The 13793-nt window shown below is 37.5% G+C and overlaps 1 protein-coding gene across 1 annotated transcript in view; it reads left to right on the top strand.

The window, feature by feature from the left end:
* The window catches only part of LOC148940474 (lysosomal Pro-X carboxypeptidase), a 93725-nt gene that overhangs the window by 59856 nt on the left and 20076 nt on the right, over positions 1 to 13793 (top strand). The window contains exon 6 of the mRNA XM_089105612.1: positions 12578 to 12742. Coding sequence (XP_088961738.1) covers positions 12578 to 12742 — 165 coding nt within the window. The remainder of the gene's footprint in view (positions 1 to 12577; positions 12743 to 13793) is intronic.

The following is a 13793-nucleotide window of genomic DNA, read 5'->3' on the forward strand; positions in this document are numbered from 1 at the left end:
TGTGTGTGTGTGTAAGTTTGTGTGTGTGTGTGTGTGTGTGTTTGTAAGTTTTTGTGCGTGTGTGTGTGAGTTTTGTTGTGTTCATGTGTAAGTTTTGTGTTTTTTTGTTTTTTTGTTTGTTTTTGTTTTTGTTTTTTTGTTTGTTTGATTTTGTGTGTGTGTTTTGGTTTAAGTTTTTGTGTGTGTGTATGTTTTTGTGTGCGGGTTTAATTTTTTGTGTGTGTATGTGATTGTGAGTTTTGTGTGAGTGTGTGAGTTTGTGTTTGTGTGTGTAAGTTTTTGTGTGCATGTCAGTTTTTGAGTGCATGTAATATATCTTGTTAATGTGTAAGATTTTGTGTGTGTGTGTGTGTGTGTAAGTTTTTGTGTGTGTGTAAGTTTTGTAGAGTGTGTGTGAGTTTTAGTGTGTGTGTGTGTGTGTGTGTGTGTGTGTGTGTGTGTGTGTGTGTGTGTGTGTGTGTAAGTTTTTGTGTGCTTGTTTGTTTTTGTGTGCATGTAAGTTTTAGTGTGCATGTGTTAGTTTTGTGTGTGTGTGTGTGTGTAAGTTTTTGTGTGTGTAATTTTTGGAGTGTGTCTGTGAGTTTTAGTGTGTGTGTGTGTTATTTTTCATGTGTGGGTTTTTATGTGTGTGTGTGTGGGTGTTTATTTGTTCGTGTGTGTGTGTTCGTGTTCGTGTGTGTGTGTAAGTTTTAGTGTGTGCGTGTATGATTTTTTGTTTTTGTGTAAGTTTTTGTGTGAATGTAAGTTTTTATGTTCATGTAAGTTTTAGTGTGCATGTGTATTTTTTTTGTTTGTATGTGTGTGTGTGTGTGTGTGTGTGCGTAAGTTTTCGTGTGTGTGTGTAAGTTTTTGTGTGTGTGTGTAAGTTTTAGAGCTAGTGATTAAGTTTTATTTTGTGTGTAAGTTTTTTTGTAAATGTAATTTTTTGTGTGAATGTAAGTTTTTGAGTGTGTGTGTAAGTTTTTGGGTGTTGTTTTAAGTTTTTGTGTGTGTGTGTGTGTAAGTTTTTGTGTGTGTAAGCTTTTGTGTGTGTAAGTTTTGACGTGTGTGTGTGTAAGTTTTCGTGTGTGGCAAAAATTTAGAAGTGTCCAACTCAGAAAAGCCCGAAAACTTAATTTACATATCCCAAATCATACGTTTCAGACAACACACTCCTATGAGCGGCTAAGAAATCTAGCTCAGAAAAGTCTGAAATAGCAAACTAGTCATCCCAAACTATTGGTTTTAGACAACAAACACCTATGATGGACTAAGAATCATAGCTCTGAAAAGTTCAAATAGCAAACTACACATCCCAAATCGTAATTTTCTGACAACATACACCTCTGAAAGGCTATGAAACCTAGCTAATAAAAGCCAGAAATAGCAAATTAACCATCCCAAATAATAAGTTTCAGACAACACTCACCTATGAACGACTAAGAAATCTAGCTCGGAAAAGTAAAAAAATAGCAACCCAAACATTCCAAATAATAGGTTTCAGACACCACATGCCTATGAAAGACTAAGAAATCCAACTCAGAAACGCCCGAAATAGTAATTTACATATCCCAAATCATAATTTTCTGAAAGGACACACCTATGAAAGGTTATGAAATCTAGCTCAGAAAAGTCAAAAATAGCAAACTAGTCATCCCAAACTATAGGTTTCAGACAACAAACACCTATGAAAGGCTAAGAAATCCAGCTCAGAAAAGTCAAAAGTAGCAATCCATCTATCACAAATCATAGGTTTCAGACAACACACACCAACGAAAGACTAAGAAATCTAGCTTAGGAAAGCCCGAAATAGTAATTTACATATCCCAAATCATAGGTTTCAGACAACACTCACCTATGAACGGCTAAGAAACCTAGCTCAGAAAAGTCAAAAATAGCAAACTAGTAATCCCAAACTATAGGTTTCAGACAACACACACAAATGATCGACTAATAAACCTAGATCACAAAAGTCTAAAATAGCAAACTACCCATCCCAAATCATAGGTTTCAGAAAACACCTACCTAAGAAAGACTAAGAAATCCAACTCAGAAAAGCCCGAAATAGTAATTCAAATATCCCAAATCATAGGTTTCAGACATCATTCACCTATGAAAGACTAAGAAACCTTAGCTCAGAAAAGCCTGAAATAGCGAAACTACTCATCCCAAACTAGAAGTTTCAGACAACAAACGCATATGAAGGAATAAGAATCATATCTCGTAAAAGTTCAAATAGAAAACTATGCACCAAAAATCATAAGTTTCATAAAACAAACACCTTTGAACGGCTAAAAAATATAGATCATAAAAGACAAAAATATCAACACACTCAACCCAATAACAGGTTTCAATCAACACATACCTATGAAAGGTCAATAAATCAAGCTCAGACAAGTCAAAAATATCAAACTGCGTATCCCAAATCATTTGTTTCAGACAGCACACATCTACGAAATACTAAGAAACCTAGCTCAGAAAAGTCAAAAATAGCAAACTACTCATCCCAAACTATTGGTTTCAGACAACATTCATCTATGAAATACTAGGAAATCTTAGCTCAGAAAAGCCTGAAATAGCAAACTAAACATCCCAAATCATAATTTTCTGACAACACATACCTAAGAAAGGCTAAGAAACCTAGCTCAGAAAAGTCGAAAATAGCAAACTACACATCCCAAATCATAGGTTTCAGACATCACACACCTAGGAAAGACTAAGAAATCCAACTCAGAAAAGCCCGAAATAGTAATTTACATATCCCATATCATAAGTTTCAGACAGCATTCAGCTACGAAATACTATATCCCAAATCATAAGTTTCAGACAGCATTCACCTACGAAATACTAAGAAACCTTAGCTCAGAAAAGTCTGAAATAGCCAACTACTCATCCCAAACTCGAAGTTTCAGACAACAAACACCTATGAGTGACTAAGAATCCTAGCTCTGGAAAGTCCAAAAAGCAAGCTATACCTCCCAAATCATAATTTTCTGAAAGCACACACCTATGAAAGGCTAAGAAATCTAGCTCAGAAAAGTCAAAAATAGCAAATTAACCATCCCAAATCATAGGTTTCAGTCAACAAACACCTACGAATGGCTATGAAATCCTGCTCAGAAAAGTCAAAAAATAGCAACCCACGCACCCCCAAATCATAGGTTTCAGACATCACACACCTACGAAAGACTAAGAAATCCGGTTATGAAAAGTCAGAAATATCAAATTACATATCCCAAATCATAGGTTTCAGACACCACTCACCTATGAACGGCTAAGAAACCTAGCTCAGAAAAGTCAAAAATATCAAACTAGTCATCCCAAACTATAGGTTTCAGACAACAAACACATATGAAAGGCTAAGAAATCCAGCTCAGAAAAGTCAAAAGTAGCAATCCACCCATCCCAAATCATAGGTTTCAGACAATACACACCAATGAAAGACTAAGAAATCCAGCTCAGAAAAGTCAAAAATAGCAAACTACATATCCCAAATCATCGGTTTCAGTCAACACACACCAACAAAAGACTAAGAAACCTAGCTCAGAAAAGTCAAAAATAGCAAACTACTCATCCCAAACTATTGGTTTCAGACAACATTCACCTACGAAATACTAGAAAACCCTAGCTCAGAAAAGCCTGAAATAGCAAACTATACATCCCAAATCATAATTTTCTGACAACATATAACTATGAAAGGCTATAAATCCAGCTCAGAAAAGTCGAAAATAGCAAACTACACATCCCAAATCATAGGTTTCAGACACCACACACCTATGAAAGACTAAGAAATCAAGCTAAGAAAAGTCAAAAATAGCAACCGACATATCCCAAATAATAATTTTAAGTCAACACACACCACCTAAAGGCTATGAAACCTATATCGTACAAGAATGAAATATATAACTCATCATCAAAAACTCTTTGTTTCAGAAAAAATGCAACTAGTAAATACTAGGAAAACTTAGCTCAGAAAAGACTGAAGTAGCAAACTACACATCCCAAATCATAGGTTTCAGACAACACACATCAACGAAAGACGGGTGCTCGGGGAGAGCCTTTGTGAGTGTGTGGGTCCCTTGTGGGCGGGTGGTCCTCTGGGTGCTGGGAAGAATCTTGGGGTACGGGGAGAGGGCCTTTGGGGCTCGGGGGTGGGCTTGGGGGGGTCGGGGTGGGCGTGGGGGGCGCCAGGTGGGCCTTTGGGGACCGGGGGGACCTTTGGGGTCCGGTGGAGGGCCTTTGGGACCCCGTTGGACCTTTGGGAGCTCGATGTGCCTTTGGGGGGCCCGGGGATGGCATTTAGGGGTCTGGGTGGGCCTTTGGGGCGCCAGTGGCCCTGTGGGCGCTGGGGGGGCCTTTGAGTGTCCGGTGGGACAGTTGGGAGCCTGGGGGACATTTGGGGCCTGGGGATGGCCTTTGGGGGTCTGGGTGGGCCTTTGGGGGCGCCGGTGGCCCTTTGGGAGCTTGGGGGGCTTTGAGGACCGGGGGCTTCCTTCGGGGTTGGGGTAGGAGGATTGGAACCCTTTGGGGTTGGGTTAGAGGACCTCACAACACTGTTCAAATGAAACTTGTGTATTATAACGACCACACTCAAATTCTCTTCTAAAATCTCTTCAAAAATCTTCTTTTAAAATGTCTCTATCTGTTTCGCCGAAATAGTTCCATAACCTGTCTAAAACGGTTTCGCCCAAATAATCCCTAAACGTAAATTCAGCGTGTTCCTTTGTTATTGGCATCTCTGCGCTAACGCATTTCAAATTAATATGAAACCTTTTCGCGCGCTAAAACAATTCATCGCTAAGATGTTTCTTGCCTAATTGTTTCCATGGCCTTTGGTTATTAATATCCTTTGGAGTTCGACCAGTAGAACTGTTCCCGAGGCAAAGACATTAATGATTTGGATCTATTCCTGGAGAAATGTTTCTAGGCGAAAATTTTTAAAGTCTGACAGATGATGTCATTGATTGATTGATCTGTCAAGAAAGGGGAAATTAATTTGTTGTTTCTAAGGGGAATTATTGATTCACGATAGGTGAATTGAGGTCGACAGCACAGGTGTTCTGACTCGTGACTACACCACGTGGTTTATGGTTTTCTCAGTGAGAAAGTTCCTGTTTTTTCAAATTCTCACTGACAAAATCCATAAAAACATACAAAAATGTGAGAAAGTTCCTGTTTTTCAAATTCTCACTGACAAAAACCCATAAAAACAGACATAAATGTGACAAAATTCCTGTTTTTTCAAATTCTCACTGACAAAAACCATAAAACAGACATGAATTGCTGTTGACATCCATAAATGTGACAAAGTTCCTGTTTTTCAAATTCTCACTGACAAAAACCATTAAACATCCATGAAAAACATCAAATAAATCGAACAACACACATAACCATCCATGAAAACATACATAAATGTGACAAAATTCCTGTTTTTCAAATTCTCATTGACAAAAAAACCATAAACCACGTGGTTCTCGTGCCAATATATGGTGTTAAAAAAAGTTGTAGGTGGCAGCAGGGGTGAATCGTGGGGGTATAAGATAGCTCTCTACTGACCGCTCAACCGCGTGCCTGCGATGGATGGTATGTGGATTTTTCCAGCCAATCCAAATGCTTACCAATTACTGCCTTACTTCAAATGAATCGGCTTTATGCCCCTTCTTTCACCCCCCCCCCCAGAATTCGGACCAAACTTGTTATCTGAAAGTAATGTTTAACTATGGTGAATCATCCCTAGCTGCGCAATTAAATCCTCATGGTTTGTTTAACAAACTACGCAGTTAACGAAGGAAAATAATGGCGAGGCCAAAATCTAGGGAAAATTAATAATTATTACTAGGGGGAAAAGAGAACAATTAAGGGACCCAAAAGAGAAGAATCTGGGAAGGGCATTTATCTGAAACAAACCAGGACCAACGGTCCCAACAGTGAGGTTAATATTTCCGTTATTAAATCGATACGTGATATGTATGAAAAGTTAAATACCAGAGTTAAGGTCACCATCTCACCTGGTACGGTGGATATCACTCCTTCAATTCCAGTAAAAAAGGGTATTAAACAGGGCGCTTCTACCTTACTTCTCCGCCCCTGTCTAAAAATACTGTCATTGTGCCACAACAGAACGTTCTAACCACATGTATATTTAATGGTATTGATGTTTCGCTAACTAACTATGCTGATAACATTCTTGATATTAGTAGAACAGCCTTTGGAATTGAGGAACATTTTGGAACTCTCGATGGGGAGTATAAACGTATTGGTCTTTGATTAAATGAGAGTAAGACTGAGTTCCTGGTGTTCAATCACCGTTCAGATTGCCCGACAAATGTTCAGTTAGGTGAACATGTTATTGAACCACAAGATGCAATGACGTATCATGGTATACCGATTGGGTCAAATCTTCGCGCCACGCGTCTACTTTTGAAAGATTTTTTGCCAGAAAAGCTAGGAATCCGTATGGTCAACTAGTTGCTTTAAAGTTGAAATTTAACCGCCGTATCTTAGCTAGCGTTTATAGTGCATTTGCTGTTCCGCATCTACTTGCCCTTGCACCATTTTGGTCTCTTCTTACTGCTTCAGACATTAAGGATATACGGAAGTGTTTCTACAAGCATTCGCAATATTTGCTACGGCCGCCTCTCTGGACTAACAACAGCTCCCTATCCTCGCGGTATGGAGTTTCTAGTTAAGTGTCAACGGTGCAGAAAAGAAACGAGACATATCAGAGGCAGATTATTGGTGAAAGCACCTCTGAAATTGTCCGTCGTTGATAAGGTGTTTGTTCTAATATGTAATTGCCCTTATTTGTATTTTTTTTCTTTTTTTTCTGTCAGTTTTCTTTGTTTTGGTTTTGTTTGTATTAATCAGAATTTATTTGTTTCTTTCCATTTTCTTTCTTTATATTCCATCAATGTTGATGGAGTATTTTACATTTATGATGGGCAATAAATTTATATATACATACATATTTGAAAATGATAAAAATCTCAAAGATATCTTTTGGATATCTAAAAGATAAAATTTGGATATCTAAAAAAGATAAATCTATCTAAAAAAAAGATAGACAATAGCATATTTTTACCAGATATTAATCAATAAGATTTCATTGATTGTAAATCGAGTTTTGGGGCAGGAGAAATAAATTTTTCGACTGTGATCTGAAACAGGAGTGAACTTAACTTTTGCCCACAAAAAGACTTTTCATCGGGTGACCGAAAACTTGACTGCTGAAGTAAAAATGCGACTCCTGTCAGAACCTTACTTAATTCTGATTTCAAACAGTTCGTGATAACGAACTGTTTGAAAGGAGCAACTTGGCCCAATAATAACCGAAACTTAAAGAATGCATTTTGATAACTATTATTGTATCGAAAGGATTTACTTTTTATGCCGATTCCAAATGTATAATATTCATTAAGTTTAATGTCATTCTTCAAAGCTACTACTACTACTACTACTACTACTATTAACAACTCACTGCAGCACTAAGTTGCCTGAGGCCCACACAGCTACGCACGCTCCTCCTGCATCCCATTCTTTTCAAAGCCTCTCTCTTTCCACACTCTCAAAAATTTCCTATTTCCCTTAAATCTTTCCTTAAAACATTCTCCCACTCCATTCAGGGATGACCTGCTTTTTGTTTGGCCTTAGAGGGTTGCCCGATGAGATCGATCGTGGGAAATCTATCATCCTTCATCAACAGAACGCGTCCTAGCCATCTCTACTTTTCTCCAATTATAGCCCTAAAAAGCGGATGGACCATATTTTTCGTACAGCTTACTGTTTGAGATACATTCAGTCAGCCGAGTACCCAAAACAATTCGTTAAAAAATTTTATGGAAAACATCTAGCAAATATTTCGGAACGCCCACGCTTCAGATATGTAATGGATACGTGTTAATTTGTTTTCTTTTTCCTTTTTTTTCTCCTAAAGCTCCCATTTAGAGTTCTAAAGCTCAATAAAAGTTCTACCATCAGATTAAGCATATCAGAGAACCCTAATGTAAAGGTTTCAAGCTCGTGTCTTCAAAAATGTGCAATGTTGTAATTTTCGCCAGAAGAAAGATCATGGATACGTGTTAATTTGTATTCGTTTTCTTCTTTTCCCCCCTAAAACTTCCATTTAGAGTTCTAAAGCTCCCATCTGCCAAAACGTGGAATTTTTTTTTTTGCCAGAAGAACGATCACTAATGCGTGTTTACTTGTTTGTTTATATTTTTTCGTTTTTTTTTCTAGGGATGATCGTATCCTACCAATAATCCTAGAAGATCAAGAGAGGGCTCATTCGAAAGGAAAATAAAAATTCTAGTGCCCTTTTTAAGTCACTAAAAGACTGGAGGGTAACTAGCCCCTCCCACGTCTTTTCCCCCAAAGAAACCCAATCAAAATTTTGAGACAGCCATATGGTTCATTATAGTTGAAAGCTCCAATAACAATGTCTCTGGGGATGATATGACCGTTACAGCGCCTGGGGAAAGGGCTGTAAATTATTAAATATACCTATTGTTTACATATAGTATTTATTATTGGGAAATATACGATTATTTGGGGTGGGGGGGATTTTCTGCGAGGGGGATTTTTCACGAGGAGAATATTCCGTGGGAAGGAAAGTTTTCGGGAGGAATTTTTCAGGGGAAATTTACCCGGGGGAGGGGGACTTCCTGGCATAATTTGAAAAACGGTCAGAATTTAAATAAAAAAAAAACAAGTTTTTTCAACTGATAGTAAAGTGAAATATTAAAACTTGAAACGAAAAGAAATTCTGCGTGTGAGGGTGGCTGCCCCTTCCTCGTCCCTCGCTCTTTGCGCTAAACTTTTACTTTTTTCCCAATTCATCAAGAACGACTCCTCAAACACAAGGGCCATTAAATTTAAATGAGAATTATTTTTAAAGAACTTTAATGCAGGGCTCCCACGGCGTCAATAAAGTTAATAAAGCTGTTCATAAAGTTAATAAACCGTTTTCTTCGCATAACTTTGTTGATTTTATTGCTGTCGGAAAAATTTGAACTTTACTTAACTGTTTCAAGAAAATCCGCAAAGTTCAGGCAATAGCAGGAGACTCGTGAAAAATTTCAAATAAACCATTAACAAATAAGTATCTATATATATAATAGTGTATAATTGTTAAATATTTTGCTTGGTAATAGAACAAGGGTTAGACCGAAAAGTATTTGCACTTTAGCCTTACTTATTAAAAGGAAAAATATACTTAATAAAATTTTCTAAGAACGTTTTCTCTGCTCCATGCATGGTTGCCACCCGTGATGATTTATCACTATTTCTAGTGATTTTTATGTTGCCTGAAGAAAAATATCACCTAATCAGTACATAAATCAATAGATTATTCAAGAAAATCACTAAAATCCGGTGATTTTTTTGTCACCAGGTTTCAATTTTGGCTCCATGTCAGATTAATTCAGTTATTTACTATGAAAAATTGCTGTTAAGTCAAAAAGTTGAAATTCTTGTTTGAAGAGAACAAACTTTATAGTGCACAATTTCAATGACAAAAATTATTAGCTTTGATGACACCGTGGGAGCCCCGCATAAGGCTTCAACGTAAGGAGCGAGGGTTGAGGAAGGGACAGGTCCCTTCAAATACAGAATAATTCCTCTTCGTTTTAAGTCTAATATTGCTCCTTATGTTGTTGAAAACTTTTCCTTATAAATTTGTTGGAAGCCTTCAATTAAATTAGAGTTAATCCTAATGAGGCTTAGGAAGTCTTAATCCTGAAAAGACTCCTTCGAGTACCTATCTGGAAAATAATACCAATATCATGTTTACACCCAATTATAGACAATACGTTTGCTTGTATTTCAGGTCTAATTTACCGGCCGGAGAAACGAATTTTCGAATTCTGATCTTAAACAGAAGTAAACCGGATGTTCCCCGACATTAAGACTTGTTTCCTCCAGTGACGGAAAATTCTACTGCTGAAGTGAAATTGCGGCTCCTGTCAGAATCTGGCTTAGTTTGTAAATTAATGGACATCCTACTTCTTTGCTACCTTTGAAAAACTTAATTTAGGCTTAACTAAATTAAAGTTGATTCTAAGGAAGCCTAGGAAGTCTTGGTTGTGAAAAGACTTCTTCGAGTACCCATCTGGAAAAGAATGCCAATATGATATTTTCACCCGATTATGAACAATGAGCTTTTGTTCATATCAAATCTAATTTGCCGGCCGGAGGAACGAATTTTTCAATTCTGATCCGAAACAGAAGCGAACCGAATATTCACAAGACACATCAAAACACAAGACACGGTCAAAAGCTTGACTAGTTATTGTAGTAACTAAGACTAAGAGTTCTATTGAAACGGCTAGGAGCTGGCATTTTATAATACCTACCAAAGCCAATCTCTGTGTTTAAGGTTTTAGACCCTTGTAGAGCAGACTAAAATCCACCATATCTGGATTACAAGGCTCTTCTTCTAAAGAAAAGGAGGGTCATCTTTGGAGTAAAAAAAAAAAAAAAAAATCTTTTTTAACTGGAAATGAGAATCAACATTAAAACTGAAAGCTAACGGAAAATTATTCCGTATATGAAGTAGTTACCCCCCTCCTCAATACCTTGCTCTTTACGCCAAAGCTTTAAGCACTTTTAAAAAAGCTTCCAATTCTAATTAAACGATCCTGGTGTTTCAAGAGCCATACTTAAAAAATTGGGACACATAGTCAAACTTTAGCGTAAAGAGCAAGGTATTGAAGAGGGGGGCAATCCTTTCATATACGGAATAGTTTCTGTTCGTTTTGAGCTTTTTTTGTTGCTCCTTACTTTCAGTAAAAAAAACTTGTTTTTTTTTATTTAATTTCTGATCGTTTTTCAAATAATGCCGGTAAATCTGGCTCACCTTCCATGAAAAATTCCCTCCCCTAACGGGAAAATACCCCGTGGAAATTTTTTCACAATGCACCCCCCCCCGTACAATACACCCCCCCCCCCCCGTAAAATTCTCTCTGGAAAAACCCGTCCTCGCTGAAAATCCCTCTCCCCCTAAAATTTCTTGAGGACGATTCAGCCTGAAAAACTCTCCTTTACATATTTTTATTTCAAAAAGACTTTAATTTCTAATTGTTTTCCCGATCATCCCCTCTTCCGAAGAATTTTTTTCTTGGAAATCCAAACACACGGAAAATAGCCCCTGGATAATTCCCCCGGAATGTCTCCAAATGCAAAATTGAATTGTCAGAGAGAAAGTAAGACAAATAAAATTAATTTCGCACATCAATTCTGTCAAATCCCCCCCAGTGTAAGATTTCCCCTGTAAATTTTACTCCCGGATGTTTCTCTCCCCGTGAAAAATTATCCCTGCGAAAAATCCCCCCTCTGAAAATTCACCCCCCCCCCCCCCGAAAAATAACTGTATACTTACCAATAACAAAGACTATACGTAAACAAAGGGAAAACTTCATGGCTTATAGACCTTTCCCAGGGGCTGTGGGGGGGTCGTTTTATCCCCAAAGACATAGTTACTGGGCTTTTCAACTATGCTGAAGAGAAAGGCCATCTCAAAATTTTCATCGGACGACTTTGAGGAAAAAGGAGGGTGGGCTAGTTGCCCTCCAATCTTTTGGTCACTTAAAAAGGGCACTAGAACTTTTAAGTTCCGTTCAACTGAGCGCTTTCACGATATTCTAGGATTATTGGTTCGATGTGATCACCGCTGTGAAAAAAAAGAAAAAAAAAACGTATCCGTAATCTTTGTTCTGGCAAAACATAAAAAATTCCACATTTTTGCAAATGGGACCTTGAAACTTCTACAACAGGGCTCTCGAATACGCTGAATGGGATGGTGTGATTGTTTTTAAATATTCCTTGACTTTTAAGGGGTGTTCCCTTCTTTTTCTAAAATCAGGGGAATTTTCTCAGGCTCATAGCTTTTGATGAACCTTATAAACCCCTTATTCAACTATGCTGAACAAAAAGGCCATCTCAAAATTTTCATCGGATGACTTTGAGGAAAAAAGGAGGGTGGGAGGTGGGCTAGTTGCCCTCCAATATTTTTGGTCAATTAAAAAGGGCACTAGAACTTTTAATTTTCGTTCATGAGCCCTTTCCCGATATTCTAGGATTACTGGTTCGATGTGATTACAGCTGGAAAAAAAAACGCATCCGTGATCTTTGTTCTGGCAAAACCTACAAAATTCCTCATTTTTGCAAATGGGACCTTGAAACTTCTACAACAGGGTTCTCGAATACGCAGAATCTAATGGTGTGATTTTTTTTTAAATATTCCTTAACTTTTAAGGGGTGTTCCCCCCCCTTTTTTGAAAATTAGGCGAATTTTCTCAGGCTCATAGCTTTTGATGAACCTTATATATTTATTGAACCTTATGTGAAATATATTTCGAATCAGCATAATTAGAAGATTATTTTGATATACCTATTGATATCAACATTCTATTTTTTAGACATTCGGTTACTATTGAGCCGCGTCGCTCCTTACTTACAGTTCTTTATCGCGAACTGTTTGATTCGCTTCCAATCTTGGGAAATTTTCGAACGTAAAAGACTCTTTTCATCGGGTGACATGAAAGTCGACGACTGATGCGGACTTCGAGTAATGTGTGAACTGAGCTTAATTCTTCTTTTGCAGGAAGTCTGTAAGAGATTGAAAGATGATAGTCTTGATGGGATGGAACTTCTTCAGCATTTATTCCGTGGATTATCAGTCTATACCAATTACACTCAGACAACAAAATGTGTGGATATCAGACAAGCTGCCGAAGACACTCTTGGAGAGAAGGGCTGGGATTTCCAGGTAAACTTGGTCAATTTGAGTGGTGTGTATTCTTGAGTCCCTTTGAAATAATCAGTTTCAAGTCAGTTTTATTATAAATTTAGCCAGTCACTTTTACCATAATTACCATAAATTTAATAAAGAAATTATTTTTTTTTAAATTTAAAGTAAAGAGGATTGTTTGAACTAAAATTAAAGGGAAGGGCTACCATCCCCTCAACTCTTTCCACTAAAGTTTGACTAGTACTTATCTGAGCATATTCTAATGTGCAGCAATTATAGACTATTGGCATTTGGAAGTTGTGTGTTCACCAATTGCCTTTTAAAATATTTGAGCTGGAAGTGCTAATGTTTGAGACAAAGAAGAATAAACTAAAAGTGTTAATTTTTAAAACAAATACTAATAAATAAGCCCTTTCATTGTGAGGTGCTTCGAAAAAGACTGCTTCCAAACTTTTTTTCACATTGCCCCAGTGGTAGATAAATTTTCCCGAACTGGTGGGAGGGGGGGGGGAGTCAGCAAAATAAGCAGCCTAGGATATTAGCTCTGGGGTTCTCAGACGTGGTGGATGGACTTGGATCCTCACTCTTTTTTCTAAAATTATATAAATTTACTTATGCAAGTGACTTTTAAAGGATAAATTTAACTTAAATGAATTTTACATATTTACAATCAGTCTGAAAAGTTATTTTTTTAAATATACGCATTGTAATAAATATTCTATTTGAAAATTGTTGGTTTCTTTTAACAAGATGAACTCTTCACCTACAGTTCGTTTCTAATATTCTTTATTGGCTTCCAGCCCCACCGCAAGGCCGTATTCAGGGAAGGTTAGGGGGTTTGACCCCCCCCCCCCCGAAATGTCCGAGAAAATTGCTTTTTTTCAACACTTTGACCTCTTTATGAAACCCGCATATTTTAAGCTTACCAAATCACAAGGTCACTATAATTGCCGGCTTAGCTTCAAATAGTTGCCGTTGAATGAACAATAGAGTCAATTATTAGGATTAGGCAGTGTATCTTCTTTTTCACTTCAGCCTTCTCTTAGCTGGTGTAATTCAACCCCAGGTC

The sequence above is a fragment of the Artemia sp. Qi Xiang Cuo genome, chromosome 19 (genome assembly GCF_049724085.1).
Source record: "Artemia sp. Qi Xiang Cuo chromosome 19, ASM4972408v1, whole genome shotgun sequence".
NCBI lineage: Eukaryota > Metazoa > Arthropoda > Branchiopoda > Anostraca > Artemiidae > Artemia > Artemia sp. Qi Xiang Cuo.